Source organism: Oncorhynchus gorbuscha, linkage group LG03 (genome assembly GCF_021184085.1).
Source record: "Oncorhynchus gorbuscha isolate QuinsamMale2020 ecotype Even-year linkage group LG03, OgorEven_v1.0, whole genome shotgun sequence".
NCBI classification, from domain to species: domain Eukaryota; kingdom Metazoa; phylum Chordata; class Actinopteri; order Salmoniformes; family Salmonidae; genus Oncorhynchus; species Oncorhynchus gorbuscha.
The window spans coordinates 93605500-93631060 of NC_060175.1; the positions used below are offsets into that span (position 1 = coordinate 93605500).

At 42.2% G+C, this 25561-nt stretch overlaps 1 protein-coding gene across 3 annotated transcripts; it reads left to right on the plus strand.

Moving 5' to 3' along the window:
• Window positions 1–1276: 1276 nt before the first annotated feature.
• LOC124032263 (sentrin-specific protease 1-like) lies at window positions 1277–24220 on the plus strand. 3 transcript variants are annotated; one of them, XM_046344523.1, is made up of 17 exons: window positions 1277–1908; window positions 2310–2374; window positions 2509–2720; window positions 2988–3072; window positions 3200–3395; window positions 3640–3790; window positions 4178–4296; window positions 9703–9983; window positions 11011–11074; window positions 11162–11200; window positions 11387–11471; window positions 11697–11840; window positions 13516–13647; window positions 21726–21929; window positions 22168–22332; window positions 22442–22537; window positions 23113–24220. In XM_046344523.1, the coding sequence occupies exons 1-17, from the start codon at window positions 1766–1768 to the stop codon at window positions 23173–23175; spliced, it is 2244 nt and encodes a 747-aa protein (XP_046200479.1). In that variant the 5' UTR covers window positions 1277–1765; the 3' UTR covers window positions 23176–24220. The 3 variants fall into 3 exon arrangements, with proteins under 3 accessions (XP_046200479.1, XP_046200481.1, XP_046200480.1); XM_046344525.1 differs by having other exon boundaries at window positions 9703–9842; XM_046344524.1 differs by lacking the exon at window positions 13516–13647.
• The last annotated feature ends 1341 nt before the right edge of the window (window positions 24221–25561 follow it).

Sequence of the window (25561 nt, forward strand, 5' to 3'; positions counted from 1 at the left end):
ACTCTTGGCATTAACTCAACCAGCTTCACCTGGAATGATTTTTCAACATTATAGAAGGAGTTCCCACATGTGCTGAGCACTTGTTGGCTGCTTTTCCTCCACTCTGCGGTCCAACTCATTCCAAACCATCTCAATTGGGTTGAGGTCGGGTGATTGTGGAGGCCAGGTCATCTGATGCAGTACTCCATCACCCTCCTTCTTGTTAAAATATGCCTTACACAGCCTGGAGCTGTGTTGGGTCATTGTCCTGTTGAGAAACAAATGATATACCCCCTAAGGGCAAACCCAATGGGATTGTGTATCGATGCAGAATGGTTGGTTTTGCAGCAATTCGACCATGAAGGCCTGATTCACGCAGTCTCCTCTGAACAGTTGATGTTGAGATGTGTCTGTTGAACTCTGTGAAGCATTTATTTTGGCTGCAATCTGAGGTGCAGTTAACTTTTACCAAATAGGGCTATCTTCTGTATACCACTCCTACCTTGTCACAACACAACTGATTGGCTCAAACGCATTAAGAAGGAAAGAAATTCCACAAATTAACGTTTTACAAGGCACACCTGTTAATTGAAATGTAGTTCAGGTGACTACCTCATGAAGCTGGTTGAGAGAATGCCAAGAGTGTGCAAAGCTGTCATCGAGGTGAAGGGTGGCTACTTTTAATAATTTCAAATATAACATATATTTTGATTTGAACACTTTTTTGGTTACTACATGATTCCATATGTGTTACTTCATAGTTTTGATGTCTTCACTATTATTTTACAATATAGAATAGTAAAACATTAAGAAAAACCCTGGAATTAGTAGGTGTCTCCAAACTTTTGACAAGTACTGTATTTGCTTACATAACACCCTGAATGGTTCATATATGTGTATGAAATTTGTGGCCTTGGAATAGTCTTATTTGCATGTGTAAATATGTGCCTCTTGGCTAAGTGCATTGTGTGTTATTCCATATGAATGTGTTAGAATTATTATTATTTATTTTTACAATTCTTGCTGTACATAATACATATGTATTTATTAGAACGGGAATGTGAATGTTTATTGCATTTACCTCTAAAATAAAATTTAAAAAATGGACTCACCAATCTTCCATTTTTTTTGTATCTCAGACTCTAAATAGAATACAACAGAAAAATCCGTGTAGAATATAATATGCGTGTCGAAATCTGTGAACATCAAAATTGCGCCATAAAAAAAGCAAGCCAATCAGCCAATCACGTTTCAGAATACTTTGATCTACTCGAGATGCTCATCCAATGAAAACGTTTCATGGTACAATTTCGAGCTCAGCCATGTTGTGGTTTTGAATGAGGAAGAAGCGGGAGAGGTTATCGTTTAGTGAGTTTATACACCGTATTTTTGTATTTGAAGTATTACATTGCGTTATTTTTGGCCCCTTGATTAATTAAGAAACATCAATTGCATTGTAGAATGTGGTACTAGTGATTAAACTCAGTCAAGTGCGGATTAAAATCCTAGTAGCTAAAGCCACATACAACAAGCTTGTTAGCTAGCTAGTTTAGCTAACCAGTTTTCAACCTGGTTAGCTGTGCGAGCTAAATAACTAACTCATTTCAAGGGAAGGGGAAGGTAACCTGATTAGTAGTGTTGGTCAACTAGCTACGATTTACTTGCCCCGGCCGAATGACGTTGGGTGGCTTTATGTGCTTTTGGCTGCGCTGGCAGGCAGGTTGGAAGCAACCATATGGATACCTTTTTTTCGCGGGCGGGAGGTTTTAAACTTCTCTAGCTAAACATGTTCAATAAATTTTACGAATGGATTGGAACGGGCTTCGCTAATCTCCGCTACGGTCTGCCAGCTCCCGACCAACAGGATAACGTTGATACACATGGAATACAACAACGGCGTCCGATCAGGAGAAAAAGACCCATCGAATGGTAAGTTAAGGTTAATATTAGCTATAATAGCTGACTAACGTTATCTGTTATTATATTTGTTGTTTAGAAAGTTAGTTAAATAATTTAGTTTAGTTTCAGTTGGTGGTGACAAGGGATGACCAGTCAGTTTGTTTTATGACAACTAGTTGTCTGTTAGTTATGTCTGAGTTGTAAATTTGCTGTCTAGTTCATTAGAAATTGTGATGAGATGCTAGCAGGTATGGCACACATTGTCTGACTTGCTTACTCAACAACCCCTATGTATGGAGTGGATTGTAACAGGTCGCTGTCTAATGTGAATGTAGTTAACTAGCTATGAGAGTTCTAATGACAATACCCGCTATCACTGACTGGGTCTCTGGCTTATTCTCATTTTGAATGTTTTCCCCTTTTTCTCAAAGTTTGGAGGACAGAGAGGCTGTTGACCATGATGACCAAGCCCTAGCAGTGAAGAAATTCCAGATGGGTAAGCTTTGCTGCAGCCATGGCCATGCAGTCATAAGCATATATCTTGTCTAACATGTTCTTGGCACTGTGTATACTGTGATCTATAAACAAACCATGGCTCCCTGTCTTAGACTGCATGTATGTCTATTACAGGGGATCTTGTTGATACAGTAAAGACTGCGGCTGAAGGGGTGAAGAGCCATAGTGCCGATGTGGCTTCGTGGGTACGGAACAGTGTGACCCCTACCTTGAGGAACATACTGCCTGCTTCCCCTGGTCCTCTAGAAGAACACCCAGGAGAAGAGCCCCAACTGGAGCCCTCAACCTTTGCACCCCCTCCCTCAATTGTCTGGGAAGAAACTGAGGTATTGGAGCTCTGTTTCAGGGCCCATAATTTGCAAACCATCTCGGAGTAGGGTGTGCTGATCTTGGATCGGCTTTGACTTTTAAATCATAATAAATACGAGGGGGGACCTGATCCTAGATCAGCACTCCTTCTCTTAAGATACTTTTTAAATATAGGCCTAGTAGTAGATTTCTACGCATTCATTACTCCAGTTTACTGCAGTCCAGAACTTTGTTATATTCATATTGAACATTAATATCCTGTGTTTTAATGGTGGTGTTTTCAGGTCCTCGAGGTGAGGAACTCTACTCCTCTGGATGGGACTGTTGTTGCTCCCTCAACAACTCTGAAATGGAAAAGCTCTAAATCAGGCAAGACTGTTGTACATTTTCTAAACTCTATTCTAAGAATGTCTTTGCCGGCTGGAAATGTCACGAATGTCGCACTCTATGCACTCACTCTAAATGGACACTCTATTTCCTCCTTTCTTCACTGCAGAGTCCTATATATTTGAGAAGTCGATGGTGGGATCGACGGTCTGCAGACGGAAAGTTTCCATGGCTCTTACACATCGTGAAGCACCCAAAACAAATGGGCACTCTGTCAGTCAGCCTCCTTCCTCCAGCAGCACCTCTAAGCCATGTCCCTCTCCCCACCTGGGAAGGACCCACTTCAGAACACCTACATCAAATAGGTATGCTCATATTGTCCATAGATATAGGCCTTACTTTTTTCATCAGTGAGAAATTAATTCTGCTATTAATTAATCAAGCATTGTATGGGTGCTTGAAAACCTCAAATTAGATTGATTTTGAACCGTACCATTTCAAGGTTGTGAAAGTGTTTGAGTTTCAGAAAGTGCTTAAAAGTGCTTTATTTTCTGTGTGTGATAGTGTTCCATTCACAATAATGTAATTGAATTCTTTGTCTGTCCACAGGCGGTTTACCTCAGCAGGGTTAGGTACAGGAAGCGGCTCCATCACCAGCATGCATGAGAAGACCTTCCCTATCCGCGTGGTGCAGAGTCCTTCACACGGCAGCTCCTCCTACCGCCTCCTCAGAGCCAGGGCTCGCTGCACTGCACAAGAGGTCAGATACCACCTACCAGTATTTTTATGGATCCCACTCGCTGCACCGTTTGCTGAACTTTTGCTATTGGGCTGTTTTGGATGAACTTTTGCTATTGGGCTGTTTTGGATGAACTTTTGCTATTGGGCTGTGCTGGATGAACTTTTGCTATTGGGCTGTTTTGGATGAACTTTTGCTATTGGGCTGTTTTGGATGAACTTTTGCTATTGGGCTGTTTTGGGTGAACTTTGTTATATTACTATTATTCTGCTTGTCAGCCAAGATAAACCTGGATAGATACAATATAATAACTTTCCCCAGAGGGAAGTTTGGTTAAGACGTAATGTTGCATCTTTTCCATATCAAAGCCCCATTTATAATAGTTTTGGGTCCTCTGGGTGTCTCCAGTCTGTCCGTGAGGAGGAGAAGGAGGTGTACAGACAGCTACTGGCCATGGTCTCAGGTGGACAGTCCTCCTCGTGTCACAACGGCAGCTCCCATGGCTTTCCGCACTCACACAGAGACTTGTGAGTACAACAACCACAAAGCCAATACTACAGTCCTCTCACTTCCCTAGTCGACACAGACAATTTCAAAGCCAATGTTTATTGGCCACATATACACATTTTTAACAGATGATGTTGTGGGTGTAGTGAAATGCTTGTGTTCCTAGCTCCAACAGTGCAGTAATATCTAACAACTCACAACGATACACAAATCTAAAAGTAAAATAATAGAATTAAGAAATGTATAAATATTAGGACAAGCAATGTCGGAATGGCATATTCTAAATTACAGTAGAAATAGAATACAGTAAACATATGAGATGAGTAAAGCAGTATGTAAACATTATTAAAGTGCCTAGTGTTTCATTAAAGTGACCAGTGATTCCATGTATATGGGGCACCAGCATCTAAGGTGCAGGGTTGAGTAACTGGGAGGTAGCCAGCTAGTGATGGCTATTTAACAATCTGAGGCCTTGAGATAGATGCTGTTTTTCAGTCTCTCAGTCCCAGCTTTGATGCACCTGTACTACGTTCTAATATTTTTTATTGAACAGACAAGAATGGTGTATAGGTATAAAAGACAAGTATGCAATTCTTATTTAAATATGAAAGAGCGGACAAAAACAACAAGAGTTCTAGGTACAAAACAAATAATACAAGACATGCAGAACCAGGACATGTAGAAAGAAAGAGGGTAGATGTCACCCCTCTCCAACTGCTCAGGTGCCGGGGCAAGCACATGCTGCCCAAAGGTAGATTAAAATATTACAATTGAGAGTGCGTTAAAATGTACAAATTCACAGCGCCGACTGGTCCAAGCAAGAGAGAAAAGGCTGTCAGATTTGATAAAATGTTGATAAGTTATTGTTCAGAATATCTGTTGGTCCTTCTGTAGCTCAGTTGGTAGAGCATGGCGCTTGTAACGCCAGGGTAGTGGGTTCGATCCCCGGGACCACCCATACGTAGAATGTATGCACACATGACTGTAAGTCGCTTTGGATAAAAGCGTCTGCTAAATGGCATATATTATTATAAATGGCATATATATCTAATTCTTTCTAAGTGTAGACTGTTTGCCAATTCGCTGAGCCATAATTTGGTAGAGGGAGCTTCCCTCCTTTTCCAAAACTGCAAGATAGTCTCATTTCGGCAAAGAAATGTAAGTGATGAGTTGTTTTGGGGGTTTGGTTAATCCGTTTTGGGAATCAGACACTCTCAGGATTATCAGAAGCGGGTCTGGGTCTATTGAAGTCTCTAGAACTTCAGAGAGGATCCTAAAAATTACACACCAATAACCATACAAGTTAGTTAGAGCATAAGGCAAAGCAGTGGAGTAGTGTACCCTGCGCAGCCTGACATTTATCACACATAGGGGATGTATCAGGAAATATCCTATGCAGTTTAGTTTTGGAATAGTGTAATCTGTGTAATACCTTGACTTGTATGAGACGATGTCTGGAGTTAATGGGAGCAGGTGTGTATATACTCCAAGCTCTCTTCCCAGTCTGTCACAGAAATGTCCCTAGTTCTTCCTCCCATTTTGCCTTAATGGCATCTGTAGGTGTGCTAACAGATTGAAGAGTGTCATATTGACCAGATATCAGTTTGTCTGAGGTGGGGCATATTTTTATGCATCTGTCAAACATGGAAGGTTTAGCATTCCCAAATGTCGGGAGCTGTTTTCTAATTTAGTCTAATCTGTAGGTATCTGAAAAAGTTACTTCTGGGAAGAGTATACATTTCCTTCAGCAATGGAGGCAAAGGTCCCTTCTATATATAGATCCCTTATGGTATTTATCCCTAGCTCTCCCCGTCGCTTAAAGGTGTTATCAAGGTTAACGGTGGAAAAGGAGGGATTCCTCGCAACAGGAAGCATGAATGCTATTGGTCTAAGATCAAAATGGACTTTAATTAGCTTCTAGATTTGGACTGCTATGTATATTATGATTGTTACTATAACGTGACATCTCCAAATTGACAGGGGACAAAATCACAGCGCCAATAGAGAAGGGGTGACACTCCTCACGCTCCATACTAAACCAGCTGGATGATGGCAGGATACACCTGTACTGACCTCACCTTCTGGATGGTAGCGATGTGAACAGGCAGTGGCTCGGGTGGTTGTTGTCCTTGATGATCTTTATGGCCTTCCTGTGACATCGGGGTGGTGTAGGTGTCCTGGAGTGTAGGTAGTTTTGCCCCAGTGATGCAGACCTCGCTACCCTCTGGAGAGCCTTACGGTTGTCGGCAGAGCAGTTGCCGTACCAGGTGGTGATACAGCCCAACAGGATGCTCTCGATTGTGCATCTGTAAAAGTTTGAGTGTTTTTGGTGACAAGCCACATTTCTTCAGCTTCCTGTTGCACCTTCACCACGCTGTCTGTGTGGGAGGACCATTTCAGTTTGTCCGTGATGTGTATGCCGGGGAACTTAAAACTTTCCACCTTCTTCTTTTACTGTCCCCATCTATGAGGATAGGGGGTGCTCCCGCTGCTGTTTCCTGAAGTCCACCATCATCTCCTTTGTTTTGTTGACCTTGAGTGTGCGGTTTTTTTTCTGACCCTCACCACCTCCCTGTAGGCCGTCTCGTCGTTGTTGGTAATCAAGCCTACCACTAGTGTCGTCTGCAAACTTGATGATTAAGTTGGAGGTGTGCATGGCCACGCACTCATGGCTGAACAGGGAGTATATGAGAGGGCTGAGAACGCACCCTGCTATGGCCGGCTATGGTTTTGTCTGCAAACTTGATGTTACGAGTTGGGGTGTGTGTGAACATGGAGTACAGGAGGGGGCTGAGTATGCACTCTTGTCGGGCCCCAGTTTTGAGGATCAGCGAAGTGGAGATGTTGTTTCCTACCTTTACCACCTGGGGGGGGGTTGTCAAGAAGTCCAGGACCCAGTTGCACAGGGTGGGATTCAGACCCAGGGCCCCGAGCATGATGATGAGCTTGGAGGGTACTATGGTGTTGAATGCTGAGCTGTAGTCAATGAACAGCATTCTTACATGGGTATTTCTCTTGTCCAGGTGGGATAGGCAGTGTGCAGTGCAATGGCGATTGCATTGTCTTGTGGTTATATTGGGGCGGTAAGAAAATTTAAGTGGTTCTAGGGTGTAAGGTAGGGTGAAGGTGATATGATCCTTAACTCGCCTCTCAAATCACTTCATGATGACAGAAGTGAGTGCTATGGGGCGATAGTCATTTAGTTCAGTTACCTTGGTGTTCTTGGTTACAGGAACAATGTTGGACATCTTGAAGCAAGTGGGGACAGCAGACTGGTATAGGGAGTAGAAGTCGACCGATTATGATTTTTCAACACTGATACCGGTTGTTGGAGGACCAAAAAGGCCTATACCGATTAATCGGCCGTTTTTTACATTTTTATAAATATATTTGTAATAATGACAATTACAACAATACTGAATGAACACTTATTTTAACTTAATATAATACATCAATAAAATCAAATTAGCCTCAAATAAATAATGAAACATGTTCAATTTGGTTTAAATAATGCAAAGACAAAGTAAAAGTGCAATATGTGCCATGTAAGAAAGCTAACGTTTCAGTGCCTTGCTCAGAACATGAGAACATATGAAAGCTGGTGGTTCGTCTTACCATGAGTCTTCAATATTCCCAGGTAAGAAGTTTTAGGTTGTAGTTATTATAGGAATTATAGGACTAGTTCTCTCTATACCATTTGTATTTCATATACCTTTGACAATTAGATGTTCTTATAAGCACTTTAGTATTGCCAGTGTAACAGTATAGCTTCCGTCCCTCTCCTCGCCCCTACCTGGGCTCAAACCAGGAACACATCGACAGCAGCCACCATCGAAGCAGCGTTACCCCTGCAGAGCAAGGGGAACAACTACAAGAAGGCTCAGAGCGAGTGGCGTTTGAAACACTATTAGCGCGCGCTAACTAGCTAGCCATTTTACTTCGGTTACACCAGCCTCATCTCGGGAGTTGATAGGCTTGAAGTCATAAACAGCGCAATGCTTGACGCACAACAAAGAGCTGCTGGCAAAACGGACGAAAGTGCTGTTTGAACAAATGTTTATGCGCCTGCTTCTGCCTACCACCGCTCAGTCAGATACTTAGATACTTGTATGCTTGTACACGATATCTAGTAATATCATCAACCATGTGTAGTTAACTAGTGATTATGATTGATTGTTTTTTATAAGGTAAGTTTAATGCTAGCTAGCAACTTACCTTGGCTTACTGCATTCGTGTAACAGGCAGTCTCCCTGTGGAGTGCAACGAGAGAGAGGCAGGTCGTTATTGCGCTGGACTAGTTAACTGTAAGGTTGCAAGATTGTATCCCCCGAGCTGACAAGGTGAAAATCTATCGTTCTGCCCCTGAACGAGGCAGTTAACCCACCGTTCCTAGGCCGTCATTGAAAATAAGAATGTGTTCTTAACTGACTTGCCTTGTTAAATAAAGGTATAAAAAAATATATATATAAATCGGTTGCCCAAAAATTCCGATTTCCGATTGTTATGTATACTTGAGATCAGCCCTAATTAATCGGTCGACCTCTAATAGGGAGAGATTGAATATGTCCATAAACACACCAGCCTGCTGGTCTGCGCATGCTCTGAGGACGCAGCTAGCAATACCGGCAGCCTTGCGAGGGTTAAAACGCTTAACTGTCTTACTCACATCAGCCATGGAGAACAAGAGCCCACAGTACCTCTGGGGCTCTTGTTCTCCAGGCCGCGTCGATGGTGTTGTGTTATGCTCAAAGTGGGCGAGGAAGGTGTTTACCTTGTCTGGCAGCAAGACATTGGTGTCCGTGACATTGCTAGTTTTCCCTTTGTAGTCTGATTGTCTGTAGACCCTGCCACATGTCTTGTGACTGAACTTTTGAATTGCGACTCTACTTTGTCTCTGTACTGAAGTTTTGCCTCGTTGATTGCCATTGTTTGTATTCAACCATGTTCCCAGTCATCTTGCCATGGTTAAATGCTGTGGTTCAAGCTTCCAGTTTTGAGCGAATGCTGCAATCTATCAACTGTTTCTGATTTGGGCTGTTTTTAATAGTTCCAGTGGGATCAACATCCCCTATGCACTTCCTGATGAACTCAGTCACCGTGTCTGTGTATACATCAATGTTATTATCCGAGGCTACCCGGAACATGTCCCAGTCTGCGTGATCAAAACAAATCTTGAAGCATAGATTCCGATTGGTCAGACCACCATTGAATAGACCGTAGCATGGTTATTTCCTGTTTGAGTTTCTTTAGTCATGCTCAATGACATGTACTGGCAAGTTGATGCAAGTGCACATGTTTTCTACTTCTCCTTGGGGTTTATAATCCTACTTTTAGTCCATACATTTTTGTGTACTGGTGCTCCATTCTAGTATTCTCCTCCCCTTAGTTCTGACCTGTGTCCGTCTCTCGCCCTCACTCACTCTCAGCACCAGCTTCCTGAATACCAGCAGACGTCTGGTCCAGTGTTCGTCCCCTGCCGGGTCAGGCGATGCCTCACGGGGCCCCAGTCGACCCCCAAGCCCCCGTCCAGAGTCCAGCCAGGGGTACAGCAACGTCCCCAGCCCAGGTGAGGGCTCCTCCAGTGGGGCAGGGGACCAGCCATGGGCCTCTGACTCAGACCTCAGCCCCAGGGGACAAGAGCCAGTACAGTCTGCCCCTTTCCCAGTTACCATACTGGACACCTGTTCTCAGGACTCACAATCATCAGGTAATGCATGAGACAATCATTTTTCACTTCCTGAAAATGGGAAAATATATCCATGCGCCACTTCAACCAATTGTTAAACGTGAACCACATTAAATGGGGCCTAGGTTGCAATACCTACAGCTTCCACACGATGTCAACAGTCTTGTCATTTGCCTACTATTTGTTTCTTGGTCAAACAGACACAAGGCAGCACAGTTCTTCCAGTCTCCGACCGGATATTTTGGTTGAGATTTACCCGGACATTATTTCCAGACGTACAGCTATAGAATATACATCGCCTCGTGATCAATTTGATCGCTTATTAACGTTTACTAATACCTAAAGTTGCATTACAAAAGTATTTCGAAGTGGTTTGTGAAAGTTTATCGTCGACTTTTTTCATTTGAAAAAATTACGTTACGTTATAAAACGCTATTTTTTTCGTTGATCACACAGTCTTCATAGATCGATATCTAGGCTATATATGGACCGATTTAATCTAAAAAAAGACCCAATAGTGATGTTTATGGGACATCTAGGAGTACCAACAAAGAAGATGGTCAAAGGTAATGAATGTTTTTTATTTTATTTGTGCGTTTTGTGTAGCGCCGACTGTGCTAATTATTTTGTTTACGTCCCCTGCGGGTCTTTTGGGGTGTTACATGCTATCAGATAATAGCTTCTCATGCTTTCGCCAAAAAGCATTTAAAAAATCTGACTTGTTGCCTGGATTCACAACGAGTGTAGCTTTAATTCAATACCCTGCATGTGTATATTTTAATGAACGTTTACATTACATTACATTTAAGTCATTTAGCAGACGCTCTTATCCAGAGCGACTTACAAATTGGTGCATTCACCTTATGACATCCAGTGGGACAGTCACTGAGTTTTAACGAGTGCTATTAGCATTTAGCGTAGTGCATTTGCATTTCCAGATGACTAGATGGGACGCCTGCGTGTCAGGTAGGAGCAAGAGGTTAAACTCTACCTGTTTGTCTCCTCACCGTCATGTAGTTGTGGTCACCTCTTGTCTTGTTCTGTACAGCTCATGATGGGGACTCCATAATCATTGTGAAAGAGCAGAAGGGCAAAAGGCCAGACAGTTCAAGGTAAGCATTTTGAATAGTTTGTTTCTATTGTGTGTGTGTGTTGTTGTCCCCATCTAGCCTGGTTACTTTCTATCTCTTTCTCTGCAGCGTACCATGCTTCCAAGCTGAGCTCTGGATCAAAGAATTGTAAGTTCCCCGATTCCTTACACTCATGATTGGTACTGTTTTTGTTTCTTGGTAGATTCATAGTTAGCTGTATATCGCCATGCACCAGTGCATACTAGATGCTACGTAGAAATAAAAATGAAACTCTCTTCTAACCCATTACAGAAGTCCTTTCCTCAAGTCAATTTGAGTGTCTGTGTTTCCCAGGTCTAGCATGTACGACTTCCGTGCCCGGGAGAGACTGAGGCAGATAGAGGGGCAGGAGGCTCTAACTGCTCAGCTGCTGCGACAGGTACTTTCTCTGTCCTTCTCATTGGTCTGATGTCGCTCGTCATTTCAATACATAATCCTACACATACCTCAGCCGTGGTCCACAGAAATAACTTCTCCCTCTAGGATTTATTCATCATTGCATAAGAATATGAAATGAGATGCTCTTTTACCACTGAAATAAACATTCACCTCTGTGGCGATAGCTCTGAACCTAACCCTCTTCTGCTGTGGTCTGGGGGTCCAGCGTATCTCGGATGACGGCCAGCTGGGCCACAGGGCTGTGGAGCTGCATGTTAGAGTCCCTCTGGAGAAGGAGGTTCCTCTGGCTCCCTTCATAGAGGAACCCAAACCCACAGAGGAGAAACCAGAGTTCCCTGAGCTCACTGAGGTACATTCACTGTCTTTTAGTTTTGTCTATTGTGCGAAAGAGCATTGCCAATAAAATGCAACTTGTTATGGCTGCAACCCTTTGTTCTCAATTTCCGCCTGAAGACATACCCAAATCTAACTGCCTGTAGCTCAGCCCCAGAGACAAGGATATGCATATTCTTGGTATCATTTGAATGGAAACATTCTGACGTTTGTGGAAATGTTAATTAAATGTAGGAGAATATAACACAGTAGATCTGGTGGAAGAAAAGAGAAAGAAAGAGCATACATTTTCTGTTTTTTATTGTTGTAGTACCATCTTTCACATGTACTAGAATAGCCACACAGTCAGATAGGATGCTGGAGATAATTGTGATGGATAACACAAGAGGGCAACTGTAGGTGTGCAAAGTTTCAGACTGATAACTTCAGGAATGGGTGGAGCTACATGACATTTAGCATGAAGTCACCCAGGTGTCCCACACAAGTTGCCCAAATGTACCCAAGTGGCCGAATTGGTGAAATGACCTATAACTATATACAGCAGTGCAAATAACTATATATAACATATCAAAAAGCAATTCTAACACACACACACAAAAATGTTTTTTTAAATATATATTTTTAAACTGTACACACCCCTTGGAAGTCCTCGTCATAATATTTTGCTGCCTGTGCCATGTCCCATAGCAGTCTCTTTCTGATGTAAAGCAGAGGCAAACTGAACAAGTGGTGCATTTCATGCGACACAGAACACAACGACGCCTCCATGCTGTGCCCTTTTGGCAGCTTGGCACCGGGGCCTCCCAGTCGGAGTCGCTATCACTGTGAAAGAAAACATTAAAAAAATATTTGTATTGTATGAGCCTTTTATTATCACATAAAATAAACATATGTATTGATTGTATAGAGCAGAGGGAACAGTCACTAAGGTGTTCCATTCAACTCCGGCCATTTTTGTGTATGTATATGTATATATATATATATATATATATATATCTCAACACACACAAACTACACATTTCATTGCAACATTTTTTAAATATTTGATTACTCTTCTCAAACAAAAGCAAGGGATTTGTTGTCTGTAATAGCTATTTTAAATTGGAAAACGTAGTTTGATTACCAAGATTCTAATCTTTTGAGGGGTGTAAGACACTTGCATTTTCAAGAATGTTTAATGTTACGAAATTGTATTTTTAGTTGTCACTCTGAAATTTCCCCCGATGTTGATCCCTGTACAGGGACAGCAGCCATAACAGGTGAAGTACATTGAGGTGTTTTAAATGTAATTTCAAATTGACTTGATTGCTGTGCGCATCAGGAATGTACATAATAATAATAATAATAGATTGGATTTATATAGCACTTTTCTACCAACTGAGGTTTTTATTTAATTTAAGTAGGCAAGTCAGTTAAGAACAAATTCTTATTTACAATGACTGCGAAACCTGGACGACACTGGGCCAATTGTGCGCTGCCCTATGGGACTCTCCATCACAGCAGGATGTGATACAGCCTGGATACTGGTACTCAAAGCTCTTTACATAGCAGGGGAAAACTCACCTCATCCACCACAGTGACCATTTCTGTGCCAGAACGCTCACCACACATCCGCTATCAGGAGGTGAGGAGTGATATATGCCATTTAGCCTTTAGCTCATCCGTCTTGATTGTTTGTCCGTGCCATCCAGGATATGGAGGGGGAGGTGGGCCGGGCGCTGACGGTAGGCAGCCAGGATGAGGTGCTTAGTGAAGGCTTCAGACTCACCATCACACGCAAAGACCTCCAGACCCTCAGCCACCTCAACTGGCTCAATGATGAGGTGAGCTCATCACACTGCTTCTGTTTGTCATGCTGCTGCCTGATCATTTTTCTGTGCCTAATGGGAGTTGTTCTTATTTTAGTGTGTGAGTGACAATTGAGTGTACTGGACACGTGTCTGTAGTGTACTGGACACGTGTCTGTAGTGTACTGGACACGTGTCTGTAGTGTACTGGACACGTGTCTGTAGTGTACTGGACACGTGTCTGTAGTGTACTGGACACGTGTCTGTAGTGTACTGGACACGTGTCTGTAGTGTACTGGACACGTGTCTGTAGTGTACTGGACACGTGTCTGTAGTGTACTGGACACGTGTCTGTAGTGTACTGGACACGTGTCTGTAGTGTACTGGACACGTGTCTGTAGTGTACTGGACACGTGTCTGTAGTGTACTGGACACGTGTCTGTAGTAGAGGTCGACCGATTCTGATTTTTCAACTCTGATACTGATTATTGGGGGACCAAAAAAAGCCAATGCTGATTAAACTACCAATTATTTAATTTATTTTTGTGTGTATTTATGCATACAGTTGGAAGTCAGAAGTTTACATACACCTTAGCCAAATGCATTTAAACAATTCCGGACATTTAACCTGTATTGACGCCCAGCCCGTGAACGGGACCGTTATAATCATCTGACACTAATTAGCATAACGCAACGGACATAAATCTTCCTAGAAAATATTCCTATTCATGAAAATCACAAGTGAAATATATTGGAACACATCTTAGCCTTTTAACTTTTTGGATATGGGGTGCGCTCTTTTAATTTATGGATAAAAAAACGTTCCCGTTTTAAACAAGATATTTTGTCACAAAGATGCTCGACTATGCATATAATTGACAGCTTTGGAAAGAAAACACTGACGTTTCCAAAACTGCAAAGATATTGTCTGTGAGTGCCACAGAACTAATTCTACAGGCGAAACCAAGATGAAATTTAATACAGGAAGTGCCCCAGATATTGAATGTGCTGTGTTCCAATGTCTCCTTATATGGCTGTGTATGGGTCACAAATGAGCTTAGACTTTCTATCGTTTCCCCAAGGTGTCGACAGCATTGTGACGTATTTGTAGGCAAATCATTGGAAGATTGACCTTAAAACCTCTTAAGGTTACCCCTTACTTTTTCAAACATTCTGTTAAAAATCGCGCAACATTTCAGCGTCCTGCTACTCATGCCAGGTATATAGTATATGCATATGATTAGTATGTGTGGATAGAAAACTCTGACATTTCTAAAACTGGTTAAATCATGGCTGTGACTATAACAGAGCGTGTGTTTCATCGAAAAAGCGCAAGAAAAACTGATCACGAAAGCTGGGAAAAATATCCATGCGCCACTTACATGTATTGTCTATGGGAAACCAAATTACATGGGGCTGAGATTGCAAGTCCTACAGCTTCCACACGATGTTGCCAGTCTTGTCAATTGCCTGGGCTTTGTTTCTTGGTCAAACGAGTAAGAGAGAGCCCATTCCTTCCGGTCTCCGACAGGATGTTTTGGAGGGTACATTTTCGACCATGATTTCAAGACGTGGAGCTATTGAATACACATCGCCCCGTGATCAATTTGATAGATTATTAACGTTTACTAATACCTAAAGTTGGATTACAAAAGTATTTCGAAGTGTTTTGTGAAAGTTTATCGTCGACTTTTTTAATAAAAAAAAAAAATGATGTTGCGTTTTAAAACAGTGTTTTTTCCTGGATCACACGCTTTTCATAGATCGATATTTAGGGTATATATGGACATATTTAATTTTTAAAAAAGACCCAATAGTGATGTTTATGGGACATCTAGGAGTGCCAACAAAAGCTTGTCAAAGGTAATCAATGTTTTATATTTTATTTCTGTGTTTTGTGTAGCGCCGGCTATGCTAATTATTTTGTTTACGTCCCCTTCAGGTATTTCGTGGTGTTGCATGCTATCAGATAATAGCTTCTCATGCTTTCGCCGAAAAGCATTTAAAAAATCTGACTTGTTGGCTAGATTCCCAACGAGTGTAGCTTTTAATTCAGTACCCTGCATGTGTGTTTTAATGAACGTTTTAGTTTTAACGAGTGCTATTAGCATTTAGCGTAGCGCATTTGCATTTCCAGATGGCTAGATGGGGCGCCTGCGTATCGGGTGGGCTTAAGAGGTTAAGAGACTACATCTACCAGGTGGCCGCTTGGTGTCCTCCGTTGCAATTATTGCGTAATCTCCAGCTGCGTGTATTTTTAGTTTGCTTTGCTGCCACGAATGATTTATCATCGAATAGATATGTGAGAAACACCTTGAGGATTGATTCTAAACAACGTTTGCCATGTTTCTGTCAATATTATGGAGTTAATTTGGTAAAAAGTTTGGCGATGTAGAGACTGCGTTTTCGGATTTTTTTCTTAGCCAAATGTGATGAACAAAACAGAGCGATTTCTCCTACACAAGTAATCTTTTTGGAAAAACTGAACATTTGCTATCTAACTGAGTCTCCTCATTGAAAACATCTGAAGTTCTTCAAAGGTAAATTATTTTATTTGAATGCTTTTCTTGTTTTTGTGAAAATGTTGCCTGCTGAATGCTAGGCTTAATGCTATGCTAGCTATCAATACTCTTACACAAATGCTTGTGTAGCTATGGTTGAAAAGCATATTTTGAAAATCTGAGACGACAGTGTTGTTAACAAAAGGCTAAGCTTGTGAGTGAATATATTTATTTCATTTCATTTGCGATTTTCATGAATAGTTAACTTTGCGTTATGGTAATGAGCTTGAGGCTATAATTACACTCCCGGATACGGGATTGTTCGACGCTAGAGGTTAATCACCCTGTCATCTCAGATTTTCAAAATATGATTTACAGCCAACGCTAGACGAGCATTTGTGTAAGTTTAGCATTATGCCTTGCTAGCAGCAGGCAAACTTGTCACGGAAATCAGAAAAGCAATCAAATTAAATCGTTTACCTTTGAACTTCGGATGTTTTCACTCACAAGACTCCCAGGTAGACAGCCAAAGTTCATTTTTTCCCAAAATATTATTTTTGTAGGCGAAATAGCTCCGTTTGTTCTTCACGTTTTGGCTGAGAAATCGCCTGGAAATTGCGGTCACCACAACGCCGAAAAATATTCCAAATTAGCTCCATAATATCGACAGAAACATGGCAAACGTGGTTTAGAATCCATCCTCAAGGTGTTTTTCTAATATCTATTCGATAATGTATCCGTCGGGACAATTCCTTTTTCTCTAGGACAGATTGGAGTAATGGCTACCTCTGCACTTTACGCGAGAATCTCTCTCGGAGCCACCATGTGACCACTTACGCAATGTGTCCCCATACGGCTATTCTTCAACAGAAATGCATACAACTATGTTACAATGCTGTAGACACCTTGGGGAATATGTAGAAAGCGTAAGCTCGTTTATGGTACATTCGCAGCCATATAGGGAGTCATTGGAACGCAGCGCTTTCAAAACCTGGGGGGGGGCACTTCCGGATTGGATTTTTCTCAGGCTTTCGCATGCACATCAGTTCTGTTATACTCACAGACAATATCTTTACAGTTTTGGAAACTTTAGTGTTTTCTATCCAAAGCTTTTTTTTCAAAAATGAAAATACTGCCCCCTAACACCAAGAGGTTAATCCTAGTAAAAAAAATCCCTGTTTTAGGCCATTTTGGATCACCACTTGATTTTAAGAAAGTGAAATGTCAGAATAATAGTAGATTTATTTCAGTTGTTATTTATTTAATCGCATTCCCACTGGGTCAGATGTTTACATACACTCAATTAGTATTTGGTAGCATCAAACGTGTCGGGTAGCCTTCCACAAGCTTCCCACAATAATTTCGGTGAATTTTGTCCTATTCCTCCTGACAGAGCTGGTGTAACTGAGACAGGTTTGTAGGCCTCCTTGCTCGCCCACGCTTTTTCAGTTCTGCCCACAAATTTTCTATGGGATTGAGGTCAGGGCTTTCCTCACTCATGATGCCATCTATTTTGTGAAGTGCACCAGTCCCTCCTGCAGCTAAGCACCCCCACAACATTATGCTGCCACGGTTGGGATGGTGTTCTTCAGTTTTGAAAGCCTCCCCATTTTTCCTCCAAACATAACAATGGTTATTATGGCCAAACAGTTCTATTTTTGTTTCATCAGACCAGAGGACATTTCCCCCAAAAGTACGATCTTTGTCTCCATGTGCAGTTGCAAACCGTAGTCTGGCTTTTATATGGTGGGTTTGGAGCAGTGGCTTCTTCCTTGCTGAGCGGCCTTTCAGGTTATGTCGATATAGGACTTGTTTTACTGTGGATATAGATAATTTTGTACCCGTTTCCTCCAGCATCTTCACAAGGTCCTTTGCTGTTATTCTGGGATTGATTTGCACTTTTTGCACCAAAGTACATTCATCTGTAGGAGACAGAGCGCGTCTCCTTCCTGAGTGGTATGAAGGCAGCGTGGTCCAATGGTGTTTATACTTGCGCACTATTGATTGTACAGATGAATGTACTTTCAGGCGTTTGTAAATTGCTCCCAGGGATGAACCAGACTTGTGGATGCCTACAAAATGTATTCTGAGGTCTTGGCTGATTTCTTTTGATTTCCCCATGATGTCAAGCAAAGAGGCACTGAGTTTGAAGGTAGGCCTTGAAATACATCCACAGGTACACCTTCAATTGACTCAAATGATGTCAATTAGCCATGTCATAATTTTCTGCAATTTTCCAAGCTGTTTAAAGGAACAGTCAACTTAGTGTATGTAAACTTCTGACCCACTGAAATTGTGATTCGTGATTTTTTAAAGTGAAATCATCTGTAAACAATTGTTGAAAAAATTACTTGTCATGCCCAAAGTAGATGTCCTGTCAGACTTGCCAAAACTATAGGTTGTTTAACAAGAAATTTGTGGAGTGGTTGAAAAACGAGTTTTAATGACTCCAACCTAAGTGTATATAAACTTCCAACTTCAACTGTATGTGTATAGTGGGGCAAAAAAGTTATTAGTCAGCCGCCAATTGTGCAAGTTCTCCCACTTAAAAAGATGAGAGGCCTGTCATTTTCATCATAGGTACACTAGTGAATGACCTGCAGAGAGCTGGGACCAAAGTAACAACGCCTACCATCAGTAAGACACTATGCCGCCAGGGACTCAAATCCTGCAGTGCCAGGCGTGTCCCCCTGCTTAAGCCAGTACATGTCCAGGCCCGTCTGAAGTTTGCTAGAGAGCATTTGGATGATCCAGAAGAAGATTGGGAGAATATGATATGGTCAGATGAAACCAAAATATAACTTTTTGGTAAAAACTCAACTCATCTTGTTTGGAGGACAAAGAATGCTGAGTTGCATCCAAAGAACATCATACCTACTGTGAAGCATGGGGGTGGAAACATCATGCTCTGGGGCTGTTTTTATGCAAAGGGACCAGGATGACTGATCCATGTAAAGGAAAGAATGAATGGGGCCATGTATCGTGAGATTTTGAGTGAAAACCTCCTTCCATCAGCAAGGGCATTGAAGATGAAACGTGGCTGGGTCTTTCAGCATGACAATGATCCCAAACACACCGCCTGGGCAACGAAGGAGTGGCTTCGTAAGAAGCATTTCAAGGTCCTGGAGTGGCCTTGCCAGTCTCCAAATCTCAACCCCATAGAAAATCTTTGGAGGGAGTTGAAAGACCGTGTTGCCCAGCAACAGCCCCAAAACATCACTGCTCTAGAGGAGATCTGCATGGAGGAATGGGCCAAAATACCAGCAACAGTGTGTGAAAACCTTGTGAAGAATTACAGAAAACGTTTTACCTCTGTCATTGCCAACAAAGGGTAATTAACAAAGTATTGAGACACTTTTGTTATTGGCCACATACTTATTTTCCACCATAATTTGCAAATAAATTCATTAAAAATCCTACCATGTGATTTTTCTGGATTTTTTTTCTCATTTTGTCTGTCATGTTGAAGTGTACCTATGATGGAAATTACAGGACTCGTCTTTTTAAGTGGGAGAACATGCACAATTGGTGGCTGACTAAATACTTTTTTGCCCCACTATGTGTAATGACAATTACAACAATACTGAATGAACAATGTCCATTTTTTATTTTAACTTAATATATAAAAAAATATACATAAAATCTATTTAGTCTCAAATAAATAATTTAAACATGCTCAATTTGGTTTAAATAATGCAAAAACAGTGTTGGAGAAGAAAGCAATGATGCAATATGTGCCATTGTAAAAAAGCTAACGTTTAAGTATCTAACTCAGAACATATGAAAGCTTGTTGTTCAATATTCCTAGTTAAGAAGTTTTCGGTTGTAGTTATAGGAATTATGACGCGTCTACGATTTCTCTCTCTCTATAACATTTGTATTTCTTATACCTTTGACTGTTGGATGTTCTAATAGGCACTTTAGTATTGCCAGCCTAATCTAGGGAGTTGATAGGCTTGAAGTCATAAACAGCGCAGTGAATCAAGCATTGCAAAGAGCTCCTGGCAAACGCAGTAAAGTTTGAATGGATGCTTACGAGCCTGCTGCTGCCTACCACCGCTCAGTCAGACTGCTCTATCAAATGTCAAATCATAGACTTAATTATAATATAATAAACACAGAAATACGAGCCTTTGGTCATTAGTATGGTAAAATCCGGAAACTATAATTTCGAAAACAAGACGTTATTCTTTCAGTGAAATACAGAACCTTTCTGTATTTTATCTAACGGGTGGCATCCATCAGTCTAAATATTTCTGTTACATTGAAGGCTGTGCAATGTTATGTCATAATTATGTAAAATTCTGGCAAATTAGCTTGCAACGAGCCAGGCTGCCCAAACTGTTGCATATACCCTGACTCTGCGTGCAATGACCGCAAGAGAAGTGACACAATTTCCCTAGTTAATATTGCCTGATAAAATAAATTAATGTTAACTAAATATGCAGGTTTAAAAAATAAAAAAAACTTCTGTGTATTGATTTTAAGAAAGGCATTGATGTTTATGGTTAGGTACATTGCGAATGCGCTTTTGTTAAATCATCACCCCTTTGGCGAAGTAGTCTGTGATTCGATGATAAATTAACGGGCACCTCATTGATTATATGCAACGCAGGACAAGCTAGTTAACTACACATGGTTGTTGATATTACTAGGTTAACTAATGATTATGTGAAGATCGATTTTTATAAGATAAGTTTAATTCTAGCTAGCACCTTACCTTGGCTCCTTGCTGCACTCTCATAACAGATAGTCAGCCTGCCACGCAGTCTCCTCGTGGAATGCAATGTAATCGGCATCCAAAAATGCTGATTACCGAGTTGTTATGAAATCTTGAAATCGGCCCTGATTTAAATCGGTCAACCTCTAGTCTATAGTGTGCTGGACAGGTGTGTAGAGAATCTCAACCAGTGGGTTGCAAAAAATAATAATATTGTTTTAATGTAAATTACTTAAACTATGTAGAAAGTGTGTAGAAATTATAATGAACTTACATTTAATATATTTATTCAATATGGAGAGATTAGCAGCATTCTGTATGGTTGTTTTGTGGTCTCAAGCCAGTGAGTTTAACATACATCAAGAATATGGGCAAAAGTGTATTATTGACAATGAAAAACTAACCATATAATTTATACATTTACTATCAATATAGCATTAAATTGTTTTCCAGATTGTATTTTGGTGATTCTTTTTCGAAATGTGAGTTGGGTCGTGACAGAGAACCTGGTTGGGTCTTGAGGAAAAACCAGTTGAGAACCACTGCAGTAGTGTACTGGACACGATATTTACAGTAGTGTCTGCAGTGGTGTACTGGACGGGGTGCGTACGCAGTGGTGTACTGGACGGGGTGCGTACGCAGTGGTGTACTGGACGGCGTGCGTACGCAGTGGTGTACTGGACGGCGTGCGTACGCAGTGGTGTACTGGACGGCGTGCGTACGCAGTGGTGTACTGGACGGCGTGCGTACGCAGTGGTGTACTGGACGGCGTGCGTACGCAGTGGTGTACTGGACGGCGTGCGTACGCAGTGGTGTACTGGACGGCGTGCGTACGCAGTGGTGTACCTATGTTGTATTTTCTTCATCCGTTGCCTCTCCTTTTTACTCTGCAGGTGATCAACTTCTACATGAACCTGCTGGTGGAGCGCAGTAAGGATCCCAGCCTGCCGACGGTCCACACCTTCAACACCTTCTTTTTCCCCAAGCTACGCAGCGCAGGCTACTCTGCCGTACGCCGCTGGACCAAAAAGATGGACATCTTCTCAATGGACGTCATACTGGTGCCTGTCCACCTGGGGGTGCACTGGTGCCTCTCTGTGAGTACTGAACAGCAGCCCTGTTATAACTAACTATTATACTGCAACTCTTCTCCAGTCAGCAATGCCTGATTCCATCTAAAGAGCAGAGCTGTACTGGGCTTGCCTGGAACCTTTCTGGAAAGGACGGTGTCAAAACAAAATATCAGAGCCAGGACAGTGTGGTTCAGTTCGGCCCTGTAGTGTGAATCACACGATCTGAAGTGTGATGTGTATTTTAACATCCTTCTCTTCGCAGGTAGTGGATCTCCGTAAGAAGAGTATCACATACTTTGATTCAATGGGAGGGAACAATGACGAAGCCTGCAGGATACTGCTGCAATATCTGCAGCAGGAAAGCAAGGACAAGAAGGGCAAAGACCTGGATACCGCAGAATGGACTGTGCAGAGCAAGAAACGCCATGTGAGTGTTATATATCTAACAGGGATCTCGGTCAACTCAACATTCCTTAACACATCACTGACGGATGTTGCCATCTTTTAACATTTATCTCAAATATTTCTCCCATTAGGAGATTCCTCAGCAGATGAACGGAAATGACTGTGGAATGTTCACATGTAAATATGCAGAGTACGTCACCAAAGACAAGCCAATCACATTCACACAAGTAAGTACTGTAAAACTTCAATAAATATCCCAGGAGCCAAGCTGCCCCTGTGTCTGTTAGAGACAGGCTTGTATTGGAGGCCAGTGTTTAATACAGTCTGTGTGCAAAGCCCGGATCACCCTGTTATGATTCAGTTTTCTCACTCATGTAATGTTCTATCACCAATAGCCCTGTTTGATATTCAGAACACTGGTTGCATATGGAATGCACTGCATCTGTTTCAAACGGGATGAATTGATTAGTATTTTTCACTGGTTACATGGACAGACTTGCGTTTTGACAAGCAGGGATCAATCATTTAGCGTGAGGTAGAGATTCTGAAATTCTACTGGAGCAGACTGGCCTAAAGCGTGCACGCATCGTTTTACAACCGGCACTTGTAAGAGACTGCCGTTTATTTGCTCAAATGTGAAGTGATGGCCGGTTACTATGAGACCGCGACGTGCTGGAGACTCTGGGTTTAATGGAAGTGTTACGGTAAGCATGAGCAGTCCTGCCAGTACAGGAATGTCCTACAATCCAATGACTTGACTATGAGTAACTAACTCAATATTTCCCTTCCCTCCAATTGACAGAAACACATGCCCTACTTCAGGAGACGCATGGTCTGGGAGATATTGAATCGGAAACTGTTGTGATGAAATCGTGGAGAGATTTTTGAACTGATAGCTACAGTTTGCTCAAGGGGAGGTGTCTGCAATGATGATGGTGCCTAAGACGCTGTGGCTGTTAAGCTGGAGGAGGATTCAGCTGGTCCACTCCTGGGTGGGAAAGACTCAGAACAGGGACCTATGACATTAATCTGGTGGCGCTCTGACCCCCTCCCCCCACACACAAGTCCAATCCAGTGGAGGATTTGACTTGAAAGGAGGAATGGAATGGAAAAGCACTACCTCATCTCAGTGCTTTATGTTGTGGTCCACTCTCACAAGTTGGGAAGTCTGGGGTCATTTTGTATCACCCAGCAACGTTTGAGTTGGTGTTGTTTTCAATAACCAATCATACTCATCAGAACTTCTGTCTAGTGAAGTTGGACCAACCAGTATTTTGTCACTGATATTTTTGTAAACGACGTAAGTACAGCTCAAAGAAAGATTGGTGTTCTGACGCTGACACCTTATTTTTCTATAGTGTATGGTTCACACCCATACCTGGTTCACACCCATACCTGGTTCACACCCATACCTGGTTCACACCCATACCTGGTTCACACCCATACCTGGTTCACACCCATACCTGGTTCACACCCATACCTGGTTCACACCCATACCTGGTTCACACCCATACCTGGTTCACACCCATACCTGGTTCACACCCATACCTGGTTCACACCCATACCTGGTTCACACCCATACCTGGTTCACACCCATACCTGGTTCACACCCATACCTGGTTCACACCCATACCTGGTTCACACCCATACCTGGTTCACGGTTCACACCCATACCTGGTTCACGGTTCACACCCATACCTGGTTCACGGTTCACACCCATACCTGGTTCACGGTTCACACCCATACCTGGTTCACGGTTCACACCCATACCTGGTTCACGGTTCACACCCATACCTGGTTCACGGTTCACACCCATACCTGGTTCACACCCATACCTGGTTCACGGTTCACACCCATACCTGGTTCATGGTTCACACCCATACCTGGTTCACGGTTCACACCCATACCTGGTTCACACCCATACCTGGTTCACACCCATACCTGGTTCATGGTTCACACCCATACCTGGTTCATGGTTCACACCCATACCTGGTTCATGGTTCACACCCATACCTGGTTCACGGTTCACACCCATACCTGGTTCACACCCATACCTGGTTCACGGTTCACACCCATACCTGGTTCACGGTTCACACCCATACCTGGTTCACGTTCACACCCATACCTGGTTCACACACCCATACCTGGTTCATGGTTCACACCCATACCTGGTTCATGGTTCACACCCATACCTGGTTCACGGTTCACACCCATACCTGGTTCACACCCATACCTGGTTCACGGTTCACACCCATACCTGGTTCACACCCATACCTGGTTCATGGTTCACACCCATACCTGGTTCACGGTTCACACCCATACCTGGTTCACGGTTCACACCCATACCTGGTTCACACCCATACCTGGTTCACGGTTCACACCCATACCTGGTTCACGGTTCACACCCATACCTGGTTCACGGTTCACACCCATACCTGGTTCACGGTTCACACCCATACCTGGTTCACGGTTCACACCCATACCTGGTTCACGGTTCACACCCATACCTGGTTCACACGGTTCACACCCATACCTGGTTCAATAAACTGGTTCAATCAGAGAACAGATGCGGTGACATTCTTTGATTTATATCTGGACACCCACATTTGATTGTTTTTAGCTAAATTGAAAATATGCAACTGATTACGGTACGTGTACCATTACCTCAGAGTATAATTTGTAAAGTGGTTGCTGTTATATTGTACTTTTATTTTACCTTTTATTTAACTAGATATGTTAGTTAAGAATAATTTCTTATTTACAATGATGGACGATGCTGGGCCAAATTGTGCGCTGCCCTATGAGACTCCCAATGACGGCCGGATGTGATACCGCCTGGATTCAAACCAGGGTGTCTAGTGACGACTCTAGCACTGAGATGTAGTGCCTTGTGCCACTCGGGAGCCCCATAGTTGAGGTGACACGAATATCTTCATTGGTACGTGGACCCCAAAACAGATAAGCTGCAGTGATGCTTCCTTGTTCAAGAGACCTACAGTTCCAAGACTAAATTGTAACTTGAAGTTTATTCTATTTTGCTTAAATAAGCAAAGCAACAAAAAAACAGTTTAGGGCTTTTGTCAGGATATTTTCAACACTGTACGTACAGTTTCTTGGATAATGTGTTTAATATACAGTTTGTACCTCGATCAATATTTTTTTTAAATAAATCAAGTATTGTGTATATGCCTCTGTTTGGAAAGGTGTACTGTACATGAACATACAAAGTAATAAAAGGCAGATGGACAAAA